The 20,711-nt window shown below is 45.5% G+C and overlaps 1 protein-coding gene across 5 annotated transcripts in view; it reads left to right on the top strand.

Annotated features, from left to right (window-relative positions):
• Window positions 1-37: 37 nt before the first annotated feature.
• The window catches only part of NME7 (NME/NM23 family member 7), a 112,236-nt gene continuing 91,562 nt past the window's right edge, over window positions 38-20,711 (top strand). For 4 of the 5 annotated variants that reach the window (XM_036343428.1, XM_036343424.1, XM_036343425.1 and 1 more), the window contains exon 1: window positions 38-171. In XM_036343428.1, the coding sequence (XP_036199321.1) occupies window positions 169-171 (3 nt within the window). In that variant the 5' untranslated portion in view covers window positions 38-168. Of the gene's footprint in view, window positions 172-17,682; window positions 17,941-20,711 lie in introns of those variants that run through there. The other variant, XM_036343427.1, reaches the window with a different exon arrangement.

The following is a 20,711-nucleotide window of genomic DNA, read 5'->3' as shown; positions in this document are numbered from 1 at the left end:
AGCTTTGGTTACTCCCAGCCAATAGGGACGAGGGAGAGGGGCCGCGGCCGCTCCGCGGCGTCCTGCAGGGGGCGGGGCTCCGTTGCCAGGGTAACCGGGCGTCGGTGTCCGAGCTGGTGTCTTCCTGTGGCAGTGCTACCCATTTCTGTGTGCTGAGCTCCTGAGACTATGGTGAGTGCCAGCCGAGGCCAGAGAACGGCTCCGGGGTCCTGGTGTCGCAGGGTCCCCGGTCCTGGGGCGGGTGCGCACTCGGGGCGTCCCCGGCCCTTGCACCTTCGCCCCGTCGTCTCTTTGGGGCTGCTGAGCCCCTAGACTAGTAATTCGACAGGAAGTGTAGGGTAAGACACTGACCCTGACAGCCTGAGGTGAAGCATCATTCCGGGCAAACGCTTTAAATATTTGCATGTTCCTCGTTGCATTCTTCAAGCTCTCGGCTCCACCTCAGCGCGCTTCATCTCAGAGGATGCGGTGGTGCGCACGTGGCTGCTCCCCTCTCCCCATCTGAGTCTTTGCCCCCCGAGAGGCGGAGGGCTGTCCATCTGTCCGCAGCGGGTCGCAGGGCCACCTCGCAGTGGCCCGCGGATTCCTGGCTCCGCGCTTTTCCACGCGGAAGACGCGCTCGCTGGAGCCTCGCCCCCAGGAATTCTGAGTTAAAAGGACCAGGGCTCGGGATTTGCATTTTTAAAAGCCTGCAGGTGATTTTAATCCAGTCATCTGTTTGAGAGCGCCGGGGTTCTACTTAACTCACGTGATTTCAAACCTTTTAAGCATCTGTGACTAACGGACTGCAGGTGACAGTCTAACAGCCAGTTTCTTCACCCTCATGGCCCATCCTACACATTGATCTGTATTTCTGTCCACGATGCAGCCTGGTGTTTCCAGTTTAGAGAAATGTGCTGAAGGATAACACATCCATCTTTCCCTTAGATCTCATTCCCTCCCATTCATGACAAGACTCTTTGCTTTTCTATTTTTTTCCTGTGATTTTAGCTTTTTCCTCTCCACTTCCTTCTCCTCGGTGTTAGAATCATACATCTTAAGAAAAGGAAATAAAACAAAAACACACCCTCCATTCTGTGCTTCTCCGCAGTTCTTCCGCTTATCAGCAAACTGCGTGAAAGCCTCGTGTCTTTGCTTCCACTCCCGCCTTGTCACTTCCAGCCTCGGTATTCTGCTTTCTTACTTCCTGTCTAAAGGCTTGGCGATGCTTCTCTGGCTTAGGTTTCTAATGGCCTGGCTAGTGCTAAATCTGGCAATGACTCCTCAAAGTTTACTTCGGCCGCTGTGACCGAAACTCATGGTCATCCATTCCCTTTCCCCCCCCCCCCCTTACTGGCTTCGCCTGCTTTTTTGATGCCATTCTCTGGGACTCGCTCCTTAGTTAATTCACTCCTCAGTCTATGCATTTTCCGTGGGTGACTTCATGCACACACATGAGTTCTCCTAGTGCACGGTTCTCAACCTGTGGGTCGCAACCCCTTTGGCGGTCGAACGACCCTTCCACAGGGGTCGCCTAAGACCATCCTGCATATCAGATATTTACATGACGATTCATAACAGGAGCAACATTAGAGTTATGAAGTAGCAACGAAAATAATGTTATGGTTGGGTCACAACATGAGGAGCTGTATTTAAAGGGCCAGAAGGTTGAGAACCACTGTCCTAGTGCCTGAGCTTCCATCCCCCAGTTTCGGTTCCATCTCAGACCTGCTGGGGCCTAACCTAGGTGTTTCCTGACCATCTCGACCTGGTTACCACAAAGGCCCCTCAGCCTCATTATGACCAAAACTGAACTTGGTCTCTTTTCTCCTGGTTTCTCTTATTTCCCCAAGATAATGAATGGTAGCTACCACCATCTTGTCACCTACACCAGGAACCAGGGCTAGCCTGCATTCCTTCCTCTCCCATGTCTCCCTGACCCAGCTGGCCAGCAATTCCTGTTTAGTTTAAGACAGCATTTCCTGCTGGGACTCTTGTAGCAGTGTCTTCAACCATCTGGTCTGACAATTCCCCAATGCATTATTTTCTTTGGCATGAGAAGGAATTTTCTAGAACCCAAATCTGTTGATGTTACCCACCTCTTTACAACTCTAGACTCTCCATTCCCTAGGGCTGTGGTCAGCAAACTGTGCCTCACAAGCCACACGCGGCTCTTTGGCCCCTTGAGTGTGGCTCTTCCACAAAATACCATGTGCGGGCGCGCACGTACAGTGCGATTGAAACTTCGTGGCCCATGCACAGAAGTCGGTATTTTGTGGAAGAGCCACACTCAAGGGGCCAAAGAGCCACATGTGGCTTGCAAGCCGCAGTTTTCCGACCACTCCCCTAGGGTATACAGTTCAGTTACTGGTTTGGCACACAAGGCCCTCCATGATGAGCACTTGCCCGTCGGCCTCCTTTCCTGCTCCCCCTTTCCTGCACGTGCCTTTACCCTCTTGCTTTCTAGCTCCTTGCCTTTCATTGAACATTGACTTGTGAGCTTGTTGCCCCTTGTCAAACCCCTGTGGACCCTCCAGTCCCAGGTGAGGTGTCTCTTCTGTGATGCCTGACTTACCTACTCAAAGGAAGCTGACGCTTCACTCGTTTTGCTACCAGTTTACATAGTACACATCTCTGTTACGAGCGCATTCAAGTTGAAATTATTTGTGTATAGATTTGTCACCTTTACAAAGCAGTGAACTGTTAGAGGAATGGATCTTCATTTTGTTCGCTGCTATTCCAGTGGTTCTCAACCTTCCTAATGCCGCGACCCTTTAATACAGTTCCTCATGTTGTGGTGACCCCCAACCATAAAATTATTTTCGTTGCTACTTCAGAACTGTAATTTTGCTAGTGTTATGAATTGTAATATAAATATCTGATATGCAATATGTGTTTTCCGATGGTTGCTACCCACAGGTTGAGAACCGCTGGCTTAGACCATATTAGGCACTTAGATATTTGCTGAGTGAATCCTATCTAATAAAGAGGGACTATGCTAATTGACTGCCCCGCCCTCAAAGATGGTGGCGCCCACAGCCAATAAGGAGGGAATATACTAATTGACTGCCCCGCCCTCAAAGATGGCGGCACCCAGTTCCCTCAGCCCCGTCGGGTGGGCCTGGCTGCTCCATGTACCTGCCTCCAGAGTCTCCCAGCCCCCCCCAGCTGCTCAGGGCTGGTGCGAGGCACAGGCAAGCCTCGGATGGCGGCTGCCCAGCTGCCTAGGGCCGCCTGAGGCTCAGGTAACCAGGGCCGGCCGAGGCTTGCGCTGCCGGCAGTGGCAGCAGCAGACGTGTGATGGGGCGTCACCTTCCCCTGATCGCCGGGTCGTCTCCCACCCCTGAGGGCTCTTGGACTGTGAGAGGGGGCAGGCCGGGCTGAGGGACCCCCCTCCAGTGCATGACTTTTCATGCACTGGGCTTCTAGTAAAAAGACCGTGGTAAGTGATCTGAGGGCACTCGGAGGGTCCAGAGTGCTGGGGATATTGGAGGATGGCATCCTCACTCCTCAGAGTCAGGAAGCCACCCTGAAGCAAATGGAGTCAGTTTCAGCAGCGAGAGCTCAGTCCTGTGCGATGACATAAGGAGGTGGAGAGCGACATTTGTAGGGAACTGTTGTTTTGTTGTTGCTTTTTGTGTGTGTCCCTGCCTTACATTTTGTCCTTCAGACTTCCCCTCACCCTCTGCCTTGGCTGGAGTTGTGTGTGTGGCTCCTTCCACTAGGTCCATGGTCGGCAAACTGCGGCTCGCGAGCCACATGCGGCTCTTTGGCCCCTTGAGTGTGGCTCTTCCTAAGCCTTAGGAGTACCCTAATTAAGTTAATAACAAGGTACCTACCTATATAGTTTAAGTTTAAAAACTTTGGCTCTCAAAAGAAATTTCAATCGTTGTACTGTTGATATTTGGCTTTGTTAACTAATGAGTTTGCCCACCACTGCACTAGGTGGTCAGTGAAGGCCCCTCTGAGGAAGGGGCTTCTGTCCTGAGGCCTGAATGATGAAGTGCAGTCATCTGGGGAAAGGTGCCAGGCAGCCCGAAGGAGATCAAAGGCCCCGAAGCAGCACGTTTCAGGAACTGACCTACGGTTTAATGTAAAAAACAAACAGAGTAGAAGTTAGGGTATGGCTGGCAGCAGTGGGGAAGTGTGGTAGAGAATGGCATGAGATGTGATTAGAGAGGTAGGCAGAGGACACTGTGAGTCTTAAAACAGTGTTTCTATAATTGTAGGTTGTGCACTAGCTGGTTTGCTCAGTGGTTAGAGGGTCAGCTTGTGGACTGAAGGGTCCCAGGTTCAGTTCTGGTCAAGGGCATGGGCATGTACCTCAGTTGTAGGCTCAATCACTGGCCCCGTCTGAGCGCTTGTGGAAGGCAACCAATCAATATGTCTCTCTCACATTGGTATTTCTTTCTTTCTGTTTCTCCCCGCACCCCTTCCACTCTTTCTAAAAATTAATAGAGAAAAAAATATTCTCAAGTGAGGATTAACAAAAAAATAAAAATAAAATAAAATTGTAGGTTGTAACCCATCATTCCTTCATGAAGTTGACTTGTGGTATGTAGCCAGCTTTAAAAAAGAAGACTGCATAAAATAGCCATATTCATTGCACATAGTAAGGGTAACTTTGATGAAATTTTTATTTTAAATTTGTGCATTGTGTTTGCTGGGTTCTGATGTAAAATATATTTCATGCTGTAAGTCACAATAGTGTACTGTGAAATATATATATATATGTATATATACTGACTAGAGGCCTGGTGCACAAAAATTTGTGCACTCGGGGGGAAGGGGGGGTCCCTCAGCCCGGCCTGTGCCCTCTAGCAGTCTGGGACCCCTCGGGAGATAACGACCTGCTGGCTTAGGCCTGCTCCCAGGTGGCAGAGGGCAGGCCCAATCCCTAGGTGCAGCCCCTGGTCGGGCTCAGAGCAGGGCCGATTGGGGGGTTGGGGCACCACCCCCTGTCACACTCAAGGCAGGGTCGATGGGGAGGTTGCGGCGCGACCCCCTGTCACGCACAGAGCAGGGCCAATCCGGGGGTTGGGGCACTGCCCCCTGTCACACACACAGCAGGGCCCATCAGGGGGTTGGGGAGCTCCCTCCTGTCACGCACAGAGCAGGGCCCATCAGGAGGTTGAGGAGCTCCCCCCTGTCACTCACAGAGTAGGTCCGATAGGGGAGTTGGGGCACCGTCCCCTGTCACACACAGAGCAGGGTGGATCAGTGGGTTGGGGCGCCGCCCTCTATCACCCACAGAGCAGGGCCAATCAGGGGATTGGGGTGCCGCCACTGTCACACTCAGGGCAGGGCCGATGGGGAGGTTATGGCTCTACCCCATCACACACAGAGCAGAGCCCGTGGGGGGGCGGAGGGGATTGGGGTACCGCCCTCTATCACCCACAGAGCAGGGCCAATCAGGTGGTTGGGGCACCGCCCTCTATCACCCACAGAGCAGGGCCAATCAGGGGGTTGGGGCGCTGCCACTGTCACACTCAGGTCAGGGCTGATGGGGAGGTTATGGCTCTACCCCGTCACACACAGAGCAGGGCCCGTGGGGGGGCGGGGGGGTTGGGGCACCGCCCTCTATCACCCACAGAGCAGGGCCGATCAGGGAGTTGGGGCGCCGCCACTCTCACACTCAGGGCAGGGCCGATGGGGAGGTTATGGCTCTACCCTGTCACACACAGAGCAGGGCCGATCAGAGGGTTTGGGCGCTGCCCCCTGTCACGCTGATCCCAGTGCCGGGAGGCCTCATGGCTCTGCTGATCCCGGTGCTGGGAGGCATATTACCCTTTTACTAGATAGGGTAGAGGCCTGGTGCATGGGTGGGGGCCAGCTCGTTTGCCCTGAAGGGTGTCCTGGATCAGGGTGGGGGTCCCCACTGGGGTGCCTGGCCAGCCTGGGTAAGGGGATGATGGCTGTTTGCAGCTGGTCACACACCCTTCAGGGTGGGGGTCCCCACTGGGGTGCCTGGCAAGTCTGGGTGAGGGGCTGAGGGCTGTTTTCAGGCTGGGGGTGACTGAACTCCCAAACGCTCCTTTTTTCCTTTTTTTTTTTTTATTCTGGGCCAGCTTTAGCTTGAGGCTTGGCTCCAGCTCTTAGGCCTCCGCTCCTGAAAGTAGGTTTCTGGCCTTTGCATACAATGTTGCGAATCTGCTGGCTGAAGTCCTGCAGTATTTGTTAAAATGTTTCAAACTGCAGGCTCAGAGGCCTGCAGCCGCAGGCGGGGAGCCTTGGTTTCCTCCGTCACTGAGGCAACCAAGCCTCATGTTAGTTTCAAGCTGCCTGGCTGCCGGCCGCCATCTTGGCTGACAGTTAATTTGCATATCTTGCTGATTAGCCAATGAAAAGGGTAGCGGTCGTATGCCAATTATCATGTTTCTCTTTTATTAGTGTAGATATGACCACCTGAATTTGTAGGCAAATTAGCTATAATTTCGCGCTGAAGTTGCTAGAGGGCCAGACCATTAAAAATAGGGGAGCAGGTTGTTTACCACAACAGCAGAAGTGATTTTTTTCTGAAGATATGGGTAAACAACACGATTTAACAGCCTTTGAACATGGGATATATATGAACGTGAGTGGCCAGATTATTATGACCACCCCAGCAGGGCCACCTTTTGCTTTCAATACTATGGTGATTCTTCTTGGCATTGACTCCATGAGATGTTGAAAGGTGATGTGAGGAATCGGACACCATGCCTGATGAATAGCACTGTCCAGTTCTGTGAGCTTTGATGGCTGTGGAACCAGCTGCCTGATGGCTCTTTTAACTTCGTCACACAAATGCTCAATTGGATTGAGATCTGGTGATTGTGGGGGCCACCTAAGCAAGGTAAAGTCTCCCTTATGTCCTTGAAACCACTCCTGCACAATACGAGCACCGTGGCATGGCGCGTTGTCTTGTTGGAAGAAGCCATCTCCGTTGGGATACGCCATCAACATGATAGGATGAACTTGATCAGCAACGATACTTAGGTATGCTGTGCTATTCAGACATTGTTCCACATGAATTAAAGGGCCCAAATCATGCCAGGAAAACATGCCCCAAACCATAACACTGTCCCCACCAGCTTGAAGGGTTGTACTCATGCATGTGGGGTGCATGCTTTCATGCTGTTTTCGCCAAATTCTCACTCTGCCATCTGCATGATGCAACTGGAAACGTGATTCATCGGACCACATGACTTTTTTCCAATGCTCGACTGTCCAATCCTTGTGTTCCTGTGTGAATTGGAGACGTTTTATCTTGGTAACTGCAGACAGCAAAGGTGTTTGAACAGGCCTTCGGCTTCCATATCCCATACGATGCAGTGTACGGCTAATTTGCCTACAAACGTCAGGTGGTCACAATAATCTGGCCACTCATGATAATATATGTCCCACATTTAAAGGCTGTTAAATCTCATTGTTTACCCATATCTTCAGAAAAAAATCACTTCTACTGTTGTGGTAAACAACCTGCTTCCCTATTTATAATGGTCTGGCCCTCTAGCAACTTTAGCGCGAAATTATAGCTAATTTGCCTAAAAACGTCAGGTGGTCATAATAATCTGGCCACTGTGTGTGTGTGTATACTTTAAAAGGCAAAGTAGTTGAATTCTCAAGACATGCATATTTCTTATTCTCCCTTTGACCCTGGTGACAGTTCCATGTGCATGTGTGTGCATGGCAGGAAAGCTCTGAAATGAATGAAAACCTAAAAATGACTAGAGGAGAATTTTTAAGTTTCTTTCTGTATCCAGATCTCTCTTCCATGTCAGTTGTTATCAATCCTTTATGAGAAAAAATAGGCCTTTAGAAGAAGAGAGAGAGAAATGGTGTCCTTTCCTGTGTTCAGTCTAGCTACTGGCATCTCTATGGTCTCAAAGGCTGATGGTCTCTCTATAAGCACCAACAATGGAGGCTTTTGCTCTGCTGGCGTGGCTTCTGACCACTGCAGTTAAATTACCTGGTCAGCTTCCATCTGCACCTGGCTTGTTACCCTTGGAGCTTTCAGCACCAGAGCTGGGTTCTACCTGCAAATTCTAGAACCACCTTTGTCCTAAGCAGAGGTAGGCGACTAGTAGTTTGGTATGTCTCACATACATGTGTCTAAGGTAAAGAATATGCTAGAGTTCAACTATGTTCCACAAGAATTAGGCTAAACAAATGTTCCAAAGTTGTTCTTTTAAAAGAACCTGGAAAAAAGAGTTTCATGATTGCTAAATAGAGACAGGATTTTAGTCCATGAAATGTTTTTTTAGGTTCCAGCTTTATAAAGTTTCTTCTAACGGGTACACTGTTTGTGTTTTTGGCACATGCTTCTTATCCATCCAGAATTCCTTGTTACCTGAACTAATGACATGCAGTCCCAAAGCCCCCAGCACGGTGTCCCCTGCTGTAACTGAGTCAGAAAATATAGAGCCTAAATTATACGCAGAAACGTTTACAAATATACATTTTATATATATTTTATTACCAACACAGTCCGTGATACTCTTCTTCAGTAGGGACCAGAAGTATTTGCAAAACTGAACTGCAACTGGTTAATATAACGCCCTCATTTTCTTCATATGGAGCTCTGCCTTTTTTCTGCCTTTTTATCCCCCATCCTTTCTTTACCCAGCTTTTAAGATATAATTAACATATAACATTGTGTAACTTTACGATGTACAAAGTGTTGATTTGATACACTTATGTATTACAAAATCATTACCACTGTAGCATTAGCTGAGACCTCCATCATGTCACAAAGTTACTGTGTGGGGTGTGTTAAGAACATTTAAGATCTACTGCCTTAGAACAGCTCAAGAGCTGCCTGAGGTGAAGGGGGCACTGTGAAAAGGGTGAAAGGGGTCAAAATAAATGTCATGGGGATGTAATGGACAGTGAGGTGACTACACTAATAAAAGGGTAATATGCTAATTAGACCAAGAGACCTTCCGGATGACCTTCCAGGAATAATGGCAGAGTGCAGGTCTGGTGGGAAACGCCTGCCTCTGCTCTGCCATTGATCCCAGAGCTGCAGCAGGGTGGGCAGGGCCTCCCTCTGCACAGCATTGATCACAGAGCCCTGGCAGGGTGGGCAGGCAGGCAGGAGGGGGCAGTTGGGGTGATCAGGCCAGCAGGGGGGGGGGGGGTAGTTGGGGGCGAGCAGGCCATCAGTGGGGGGAAGTTGGGGGTGATCAGGCAGGCATGGGGGTCAGTTGGGGGCGATCAGGCCAGCAGGGTGGGGGTGAGCAGGCCAGCAGGGGGTGCAGTTGGAGGTGAGCAGGCAGGGTGGGGGCATTTAGGGGTGATCAGGCCAGCAAGGGGGGGAGGGCGAGCAGGCTGGCATGCAGAGTGGTTAGGGGCGATCAGACAGGTAGGCAGGTGAGCGGTTAGGAGCCAGCAGTCCCGGATTGCGAGAGGGATGTCCAACTGCCTGTTTAGGCCCAATCCCACAGGAATCGGGCCTAAACCAGCAGTCAGACATCCCCTGAGGGGTCCCAGATTGGAGAGGGTGCAGGCTGGGCTGAGGGACACTCCCCACTCCCCCTGTGCATGAATTTTTGTGCACTGGGCCACTAGTAGTTAATAATACTATAATGCATATTTGAAAGTTGCTGAGTAGGTCTTAACAGTTCTCTTTACAAGAAGAAAATTTGTAACTATGTGTGGTGATGGATGTTAACTAGACTTATTGTGGTCATTTTGCAATATGTACAAATATTGAATCGTTATGTTGTAGGCCTGAAACTAATGTAAAGTTATATGACTATTATATCTCAAAAAAACCCCTAAAACACCAAAACCCAAAACTCCAAAACAAACAAAAGAAATCATCTTAGTGGGATCCAAAATTTTGAAGAAAATTTATAAATTTGTGATAAAATGCTCCTAAGGACTTGGTATTTTTGTACCTTTAAAACAGTGTAAATGAAAAATATTTTTAAAAAACATATTTTATTGATTTTTAGAGAGGAAAGGAGAAAGAGATAGAAACATCAATGATAAGAATCACTGAGATCTCAAAGGGGCGCTGGCCAGGTAGGGAGCTAGGAGAAGAGCATTCAGGCCGAGGCAGTAGCAGGGCATAGGCTTGTTAGAGGAGCAGGAGGGAGATGGTGTGGCTGGGCCTGGGGAGGAGGCCAGGGTGGGGACAGAAGAGATCTGAGAGGTGCACGGAACTTGGGAAGGACTTTGGGTTTCATTCTAAATGCAGTGGGATGATGCATCTCATATGTTTTCCTGTTCCATCAAGACATCTTATTTTCCTTGGCTTTGCCTGATTTAAACTTCAACCATCTTAGTTGGTGCTTATTTTCATCCTACCTGTAAACTTTGGAAGACATTTTTCTGTTCTGCTTTTGTCTTTGAAGATCAGTGGTTCCTAATTTCTCTCCTTATAATTGCCTTTTCACAATTTGCCCTTTTCTGGGCCTTTTGTTTCCATATCTCCTCTGAGGCATGACAAGCAGAGCTGTACCTTGCAGGGCGGTTGTGTCAGTTCCTACATAGGCAGTGTGTGTTCTTCTGTGGTTTCTCCTAAGACCTTCCTCGATGGTGCTGCGGCCTCAGACAGAAGTAACTTGTTCCCCAACACTTCCTATGAACCTTACATCCACTTTCCTGAAAAAACTGCCTAAACTACTTCACTTTCAAAAGCTGTTGACATTGTAAGATTTTCTGTTAATTAGAAGTGAGAAACTGTAACTCAGGGGTCCTCAAACTTTTTAAACAGGGGCCAGTTCACTGTCCCTCAGACTGTTGGAGGGCCGGATTATAGTTTAAAAATACTATGAACAAATTCCTATGCACACTGCACATATTTTATTTTGAAGTAAAAAAACAAAATGGGAACAAATACAATATTTGTATTTGCATGTGGCCCGTGGGCCTTAGTTTGAAGACCCCTGCTGTAACTATTAAAATGTACTGCTCAATCCAAGTTTATCTTCTGACACTAGGTGCTTTGTCTAATTAAGTTGCTATTGTTCTCTCTCCTGACTCCTCTTATGTGCTGTGCCTTCTTCATATTGCTTTATTTCTAAAAATGTATTTCCATGTGTATGCATAATGGTTGTCTGACATATGTAAATTTCAATTTCATCCTCTCTTTTCCATAGTTCTTATACCAGTTAAATATACATATGTGCTATATGCATTTTATCTATCTATATATATAAAAGCCTAAGCGACCGACTGACTAGCCAGTAGCTATGACATGTACTGACCACCAGAGGGCAGATGCTCAATGCAGGAGCTGCCAAGCTGTGATGACATGGCAGCTGTGGTTCTAGGGTGATGCACCCAGAACCAGAGAGGAGGAAGCCTGATTCCAGGGTGCGTCACCCGAGAACCGCCCTCTCGCAATCTTGGACCCCTCGGGGATGTTGGAGAGCCAGTTTTGACCTGATCCCCGCAGGCCAGGCCGAGGGACCCCACCAGTGCATGAATTCATGCACCGGGCCTCTAGTATAGTATGTATACAGTAATTATACTGAGTATATATGTAACATGCAATATATATAAAACACATATAGTATGTACATATTTATACCTATATCAAATATTTAACTTTATTATAGAAATATAGTCAATTTTGGAGATTTTGAAATATAGAAGTGAAAAAAAATATAGTTAAATGAATCTGAAATATCACTGATTATATACAATCACTATTAATATTTTTGTATGATACTCCAGTCACACATACCTACATGCATATATATGTATACACATACATGCGTGTATCTTAAAACGTTTCTATTGTATACATTATTTACAGATCTGTTTTTTAAACTTAATATACCCTAGTCATTGTTCCAGATCAGTTTTAAGAACTATATTTTATTCTTTCATGTGCTCTTATTTAACCAATCCATTTATTAATTTGGTCTTTTAACACCATAGTTAACATATATTTGCAGATACATTTTTATACACATCCGTAATTATTTCCTTAGAATAAATTAGAAATGGAATAACTGAGTGAGAGGTCATGTGCATTTTTAAGGCTTTTTGATATGAATTGCCAAATTACCCCAGAAAAGCCTTGCCAATTTGTACTCCACTAGCAGTGTGCCATGGTGCCCATTTCTCCTAAACTCTAACCTGGAACCTCTATACATTTCATACATACATCAAACAATGGTTATGAACTTTTAATAAAATGTTACTAGTACCTTCCTTACTCCAGTGTGTTGAGAGAGAAAGATTACAAATACTGTGTGTTCTGTAGGTGAAATGCACTATTAATACTTACCTGTAATTATTATCTTACATCTTTTATAAGTTGTTAAAAGTCAGAATTTATTGGCTCTCTGTACTGAAGAAGATAGAGGCAGCCTTCCCCAGCTGTTAGTCACAGACCGATGTTCGCGCCTCGTCTCATCTGCCTGTTCTGCAGGAGCAGCCTGTCCCGCCATAGAGTACCTGGTGCAGAGTTCCAGCCCTTTCTCCAGTCTCAGCCTCAACGCTTGTTTACTGTGCAACCTGTAATCTTTCTGGGAAATTGTTTTCTCACTCATAAAATCACAATAACAGTTTCTTCTCACAATACCTTAAAGATGTTTGTGAGGATCATGTGAGAAAATGTATATGAAAGACATTTATAAACTGTAACATACTACACCTGTGAAATGCATTCTTTTCATATTCACCAGAATGCTGCTTAATGAGAAATGGGAGGATATTAAAATCTAAAACGAGTTTTAGAAATAAGTATTTGAGGTTAGTGGTGTTATTGTCCAATATTTAAATTCTAATGTATTAAATTCCTTCTCTTTCAATTTCTATTATAGTTCATTTTCCTGATGGAACAATAAAGGTCCGTGAGAAGGAGAGGAGATGGCAGGAATAGTTCTTGAGACCTAAGCATGTCTGATCGTATATTTAACAAGTACTAGATCTGAGACCCATGAATTTATACTCAGCTTAAATGGATTATCTGGGAGTCTTGAAATTTTATAATTTGGCGATTTGATTGTGAAAGTACAATGAGCCCATTCAGGCCTATCTGGTTCTTGCTACACAGGCTCAGAGATATAACTTTGAGAACAAGGAAAAGTCCTCCATTTCGTGGCTAGTACAGTCTATCATTTGTGCTAAATTGTCTTGCTCTTTAAGAAACCTATTGAATTTTGTTCCTGGAGAAGGGAGATCAGTATCTATAGAGCAGAGAGGGAGACGAGGAATGCTCTGAAAGACAGCCGAAAGGACGGAGGTTACTTCCCACTGAATTTCTCCTGGTCACTTTGGAGAAACCAGGTGTGGAGAACTATTTGTTCACCACCAGAGAAAACCTGGGATTCTAAGTCAAAAACAGTAGAGTCTTTTATTATGAAACTCTAGACTCATTCATTCATTCAATGATTTTAAAGTCCCTCTTCTGTGTCTGAGGCACCAGCTATATATAGCGTACGTAGCGTGAATGACTTGTTCTGCTGGTGTGGAGCTACCATTTCCGGGAGTAGGGTGTCACAGTAAACAAACAGGTAATGTAATGTTAGCGTTGGTCAGTGTTAGGAAACAAACAGGTTGTGCTGGAAGAGGGTGAAGAAACTAGAAGGATGGCATGTAGTTGGGAAATCTCGGCCCCTGCCTGTCCTCCTGCTGTCCCTGCTGTCACCCCTGCCCCTTCCCCAAGGCCCTGGTTTCTTAGGAAGGCAGTGCTGGTGGGTGCTGGGCCATCTGCTTTCAGATGTGCATTTCAGGGGAACTTACCTCCACCCTGCCTCCTGGCTTTCCCGTGAGGCCTCTGCCCTCAGCTGAGGACAGTGAGCGCCAGGAGGGCAGGGCTGATTTCTTAGGGTCCTTTGCACTCCCAGGCCTGGCCTCAGGAGGCCCTCGGGAACAGACAGCTTAAAAGACATCCGAATTCACACAAAGAGCTGTCAGGAGACTGCCCCTGTGCATTACAGCTAAATTCTTGCTTACACCAAGAATACATCTGTAATCTTAAAGACAGGGTTAGGCTCAAAAGAGACTTAAATTTGGAAAATTTGCAAGGGCAAGTTAATGAAATTAATCCAAGGGTTAAAAAGCATTCTTTTAATAGAAAACCCTAAAGACTCAATCAAAAAATTATTAGACTTAATAAATGAATCCGGCATTGTAGCAGGACACAAAACGCTAAGAAATCTATGGCATTTTTATACACCAATAGTGAACTTACAGAAAGATTAAACCATTTGTTATGTCACGAGGAAGATATTGAAATAGTTTTACAGGATTTTTTTTTAAAGCCTTGCTTTTAACTGTTTAAATTGCTGTGCAGTTTATTAAATGTTAGAAAGCAGGTGAAGAGCCCTCGGCTTCCATAAGAGCAGCTGTTTGAACCTGGTGATTTCTTCAGTGGCTAAAAACAGAAAAAGCTGTAACTGATTTAAACTTGCTTGGAACTTTGTTGTTGTTGGGGGAAAGATAAAGAAACAAAAACAAAAACTCAGGTCTTTTTTCATGCAAGGGATTAGAAAGAAAGGGAATTGGTGACTGGAGAGGGATATATTAAAAATGAAAAGAAACTTATTGATTTATAAATCAGGATGGGAAATCTATTTTTCTTAATTGTTAACAATTTTCATTTATTGAGTGCCTACTTTGTATTGAGTTTTTTCATAGGAAGAAAAGAACTTTTAAAAAACAAAACAAAACCACTCAAATTTATGCTATGAGTAAGTGACAGGGCCTGGCCTTGAACCTGTTTAGCCTGGAAGCCTGTGCTCCTTCTAATCTGAAATTGGCGGCGAGGTGTTTATTTTTTAGGAGTACCTTTCTTCTGCTTTTTTTGTGGCTATAGAGAGAAGTGAATACTGTTTACTTCCTTTTTGAAAACTGAATTTCTAGAGCATTCAAGTGGCTCAAATTTCCTTAAAAAATAACAATTCATATTTTGATACTCAGGGCTTCTGCAACATTATGATGATTTAATACATAATGACAGTGCTAACATTGCAGAGGCGGGGCCGGTTGTAAAATGGTTGCGGCCTGGATGTGTTGAAACCCACATTGAACACTAGGTGGCACCCCTCCACCGTTGGACATTCTTTCAGGCTGTCAGTGATGGCGAACCTCTGACATGCGTGTCAGAGGTGACACGCGAACTCATTTCTTTGGTTGATTTTTCTTTGTTAAATGGCATTTAAATATATAAAATAAATATCAAAAATATAAGTCTTTGTTTTACTATGGTTGCAAAGATCAAAAAATTTCTATATGTGACACGGCACCAGAGTTAAGGTAGGGTTTTTCAAAATGCTAACACGCCGAGCTCAAAGGGTTCGCCATCACTGGCTAGGTCCTTGGTGGATTTGATTAGTTGCTTATTACTTTTAATCTCTCTGATGTGGCATATGAATTCCATCCACCTAGGAAGCACAGAGTACGCAGTAACTCAGGCTACTTCTCATACAGCCAAAGACACAAATTGGAAAACTGAGGCCTAAATGACAAAGCCCTCCTTTGGGATTAAACGTGAAAATGTCTTCTTTAGAATTTTTTACTCAACTAAAATATCCTTTATCTTATTTAAAGAAAACCCCAAATGGTAAACTACTAAATTAAAATAACCCATGAATCACATGGGATGATATAGGCAAACGTATCCCGAACGGGCAGTCTCCTGTGCGGCCCGCAGATGCTGTCTGCTCAGTACCTCTGACACCTGCTGACGCCATGCTCCGCGCTCCCAGACAGGAGCCGCGATGCTTGGGCCACTTGAGTCTGCACTGCTGGACGGGGCACACCGTGCTTTCTCCAAGGACTGCTGCTCAGAAATACTCAGACTCATTCCGCCGGTTTCACACAACATTGTAACAGAGGCTCTAGGCACTGCAGTCAGGGAAGGAAAAGGGGGCTGGAAGGTATCCAGACAGGATAGGAAGAAGTAAAACTCTCTTTATTCACGGGTTATATCACCTAAATGTAGAAAATTCTAAGGAATCTTCAAAACGAAAAAACAAAACTGTTGTAACTAATGTGTTCAGCAAGGTTGCAGAATTTAAGATCAGTTGTATTCTATGTATTACAATGAACAATCTGAAAAGGAAATTCGGAAATAATTCACAACAGCGTCTAAAGAACGAATACTAGTACCTAGGAGTGTTTTTAGCAGAAGTGCAAGGTCTACACTGAAAACTGCAGAGCGTTGCAGAGGAAAATTGAAGGTCTCCACAAATGGAGGCACGTTGCACACTCAGGGATCGGCAGAACCAATACTGTTAAGCTGGCAGTTCTCTCTAGTGGTAAATACATTCAGGGCAGCCCCTATCAAAATCCCAGCAGATATCTTGGCAGAGATTGGGCAGCTGATCCTGCAGTTGATATGGAACATCACATCTGGCCACCAGGAAACAAGTCATAAAACTCCCGCCAAGTCACTTCACCTGTTTGACCTTCTGTTTCCTCGTCATTCATGTCCCTTTGATGCCTGAACTTCTGTGAAAATCAAATACCAAGTACAGAAATATCAGGTGGCTAGGGTTGGTCTGGAAATACTTGTGTTTTCTTGAAGAGATCTAAAGCAGAGCTCAGCCTGGCTTTCAGAGGGAAGGTCCCCGCCCCCCACTCCCCCGGCGGGCAGCGTGTGGCATTGTGTTTTTCACGGGGCAGCAGGTAGATTTAAGTTTACATAGTGATCTGCAGAGGCCTAGGAGGAAGAATTTTCAAGAGATCTAAGGACCCATGCTGGAAAATATTTAGAAAGCCCTTTCTTCCCTGAGCCTGGATGTGTGCCTTGTAAAATGATTCCACTTATCTAGGGAAATGGATCTTTTCGGGCTCTTTTTGCGCGTTAGTTAAATTGAGAGTGCGTACCTGAGTGTCACAGTTGGGGACCCACCTGGGCTTGTGTTCTGTTTACTTGGCATTGACTTTTTTTCCTCTTAAAGGCCAACAGGGACACCTCCGACTTCTGCCATGTTGTCTCTGATGACTTTTTTTTTTTAAAGAAAATACTATCTTGGCCTGGCTCAGTTGGTTGAGCGTCAGTCTATGAACTAGGAGGTCACATTTCAATTCCCGGTCAGGGCACATGCCTGGATTGCGGGCTCAATCCCCATTGTGGAGCATGCAGGAGGCAGCCGGTCAGTGATTCCCTCTCATCACTGATATTTCTACTCTTTCTCCTTCTCCCTTCCTCTCTGAAATCAATTTAAAAAAATACCATCTTGGAAATATGTGGACTCCTAATGTTGAACATCATATTTTCACAAAGGGAGAAGACATCTGGCCTTAAACTGTAAATTTTAAAAAAAGATAAAAGTGATTGCAATAGCCCTAGCCAGTTTGTCTCAGTGGATAGAGTGTTGGTCTGTGTACTGAAGGGTTCTGGGTTCGATTCTGATCAAGGGCATGTACCTTGGTTGCAGGCTCCTGGCCCTGGTCAAGGGCATGTGGGAAACAACCAATTCATGTGTCTCTCTCACATCCGTGTTTCTCTGTCTCTCCCTGTCCCTTCCATTCTCTCTAAAAATCAATGGAAAAAAATATCCTTGGGTGAGGATTAAAAAAAGGGGGGAGGGGGTTGCAACAGTTTACTTAGTTCTTAAAGAATTTAAGTGGAATGGGATAATTAACTAAGTTTAATAATTCACCTGCCTTTTCCTCTTATGCAATATGTTTGTTGGACTTGGTGAGAAACGCTAAGCTAGAACTCCACACAAAGGCCCTTTTCCCAGGAGCTCACCTTCTGCTTGCCTTTCAAGGTGGGTTCACGAGGGAGCAATAGCCCTCTGAGAACAATCGAGACAGGTTCACACCGGTTCTGAGTTAATATTTGACACGATCCAATGTGCGGGAAATACTTGGTCCCTGAAAGAAGCCCAGGAGGAAGACTACTGGTGAAGGTTTAGTACCAGCAAGTGAACACGCAAGCCGAGCCCGGTGGTAAGGGGAACATAGAAACATCTGGGCTGCTGTCTTTTCGTTTCATTGTACTTACCACCGTGGCCCCGAAGTGAAGCACTAGGAATTGCTCTGTGTGTTTGCCTACTGTGTCAGGTGAGAGACCTTTAATGGTCCGCTGCGGCCTCAGAACGTTCAAGGCCAGGTGAAGGTTTTTCTTGGGAAACCACGTTCCCCAGCCGTCACTGGGAGCAGCAGGGCTTCTTGCACACTGTGGGTTTCCAATATGCTGTCATCCAGGGTGGGTTTCTATTATACCGTCATCGGGTGGAAGCCTGCTGAAATGTCTACTCCATCATCTATATAGTTTACTCCAGAGTGTCTGTGAAGTCACACTGAAACAGGTAATCGGCTTAAGATCAATTGAGACCATTTACTAACCCTTAATCATGCAAATTCTGAAAATCAGATTTCTGGTTAGTTCCAGACTATTCTCCGTGAGGTGGTATTTGAATCCGCTTCAGTGCGACTTGGGCAAGGGAGCACTTCGGTAGGAACACAACTGTCTTGCTGCCTGTTGTGAGGGCGTTTTTCCTGAAATACAGCATCATAGAGTGCCATGCACACTGTTCAGCGCAGGGATAGAAGGACAAGTCTGACAGTGTGGCCCGATTGTCATTGTTGCCGTGTGGCTTTCTAAGATCTGCTCTCACAGGAGATTAAGTTGAAGGGTCTCACTTCAGGTTCTGGACACCCAGCAAGCAGAGCAACCAGTGAGACTGCCGGCCCCGTTCCCTCAGCGCCCTCCCCACTCTCAGGAGGGTGGTTAGGAGCATGGGGCCTGGCATCAAGCCGTCCGGGTTCACCTGTGTATAAGCGATGTCACCTTGGGCATGTGTTTTAGCTTATCTGAGCCTCAATGTCATCAAAATATGACATAATACCATCTCTCTCGTAATGTTGTCGTATACAATACGTAAGGTTTAGAACTGTGTACTTAGCCCATAGCAAGTACCTAAAGGAAGTATGAACTCTACACTGTTATTGCTCTTGCAATATTGACTTGTAATGATTTCCCTACATATTTGGGTTTTATACCATTGACCTCCTTCAAGTCAGGAATTGTTTCTTGGAATTTAAAGAATGTACCACAAAACTTGACACCAGATAAATAGTTGATAAATATTTTGGGAACGAATAAGTCAGTGCATGAATGGGCTGTTTGATCCTCTGTGGTCTCTTCCCCCCACCCCCTTTATTATTGTGGTAAAATACACAACATAAAATTTACCATCTTAACCACTGTAAGTGTACAATTCAGTGGTACTGAATATACTCTTGATATTGTGCAACCATACCACCACCCATCTCTGTTGCTCTTTCATCTTAAAACACTGAAACTCTATAAACAGTGGGGAAAAAAAATACCCTGCAAATTAATGGAGGTGAAATAAAGACATTTCCAGGCCAACATCCACTCTGTCTTTGAACCCATACCACCACGTCATATTACTGTGGCCTCTGCATCTTTTCTCGCCATGGACACCCTTCTGTTCCATGAACTGATTTCCTTCTCTAGGAATCATGTACCGACTCTGAGTGACCTGGTAGGACACATCTTAAATGCAATTGCCAGAAACTTACAAAAGAGCTCCCATGACCTTCTACAACTCTCCAATGGCTCCTGCTCTTCCCACTGTTAGTGATCTCCTCCAATTTCTACTGGTCTCGGTCTCCTTAGTGCTCAGCGGCACCTGGTAGACAGCCGCCCTCTCTCACCGACGCTCTCTCACTGACTCCCTCACGGTTGCTCTCTGCCTGATCGGACTCTTGGTTTCCTGGTTTGTTTTCAGTTGTTTTGTACCCCACTTTTCTAGTTCTTGGGAGATACCATGGGTTTGCTAGAAGCTACTTTGTCAGCCAGAAACAATAGTTCTCATAAACAGTAGTTTATTCTTCATATTAATACTGTTTTCTGGAGAGTGTGTTGTGCAGAATTCGAGTGCCTCAGAATTAGAGTGCCATTGCCAGCTTAGTGGGTGGGCTGCCTGGACCAGTGGAGGTGCCAGGGGCCCTGGGCTTCCATTGGCCTGGCCACCCTGCCCTTCGCCTTCCGTTTTCCGGTAGATGTGCCTCCTTGCTTCCATTGTGTAGTGTTCTGTATTTATTTTAGCGTGAAGGCACTAGTTCAATCGAGTCTTTGAGTGGATGAATATTTTAATATAGATAGTAAAAATTTAATAAGCTACTAATATTCAAATTTTATATTAAAAGAGTGCAATAATTAAAGGCACAGTGAAACCTAATCTTTAAAAGTCTGTATTTATAAGAATCAAGAAAAAATGTCTGATAAAAAGCTATTACAAATATCATGGTTTGTCTTTTATTTTACCTTTATTTCATCTTGACTAATAAGCATTGGTTAGCCGGGTCGGTGTGGCTCAGTGGTTGAGCATCGACTCATGAACCAGAAGGTCATGGTTCAATTTCCGGTCAGGGCACATGACTGGGTTGCGGGCTCGATCCCCAGTAGGGGGCGTGCAGGAGGCAGCCAATCAATGTTTCTCATCATTGAAGTTTCTATCTCTTTCATCCGCTCCCTTCCTCTCTGAAATCAATAAAAAAAATATATTTTTTTAAAAAGCATTGTTTAAATGTATCATTTATGGTTGATTGTGGGGAAAATGAAATAATGTGTTAAAAACTATCTACATTATAGTTTTGAATATAATCATAAACATAACTATTAGAATATAAGTGTATTATTAACGTAATTCACATTTATAAGTGAATTATCAACATCCATATACCTTAACCTGAGAATCAGACATTAGATCCAGAATTAGCAGCAATACTCCCAGATTCCTTTTTTCATCCCTCTTCACTTTGCTATTGTAATGAAAGGCTCTGGGGCTAAGATGTGTTTA

The sequence above is a fragment of the Myotis myotis genome, unplaced genomic scaffold, assembly GCF_014108235.1.
Source record: "Myotis myotis isolate mMyoMyo1 unplaced genomic scaffold, mMyoMyo1.p scaffold_m19_p_18, whole genome shotgun sequence".
In the NCBI taxonomy this organism is placed as follows: domain Eukaryota; kingdom Metazoa; phylum Chordata; class Mammalia; order Chiroptera; family Vespertilionidae; genus Myotis; species Myotis myotis.
Note: the sequence above shows the minus strand (reverse complement) of the source record. Positions and strands in the feature narration are given on the sequence as shown.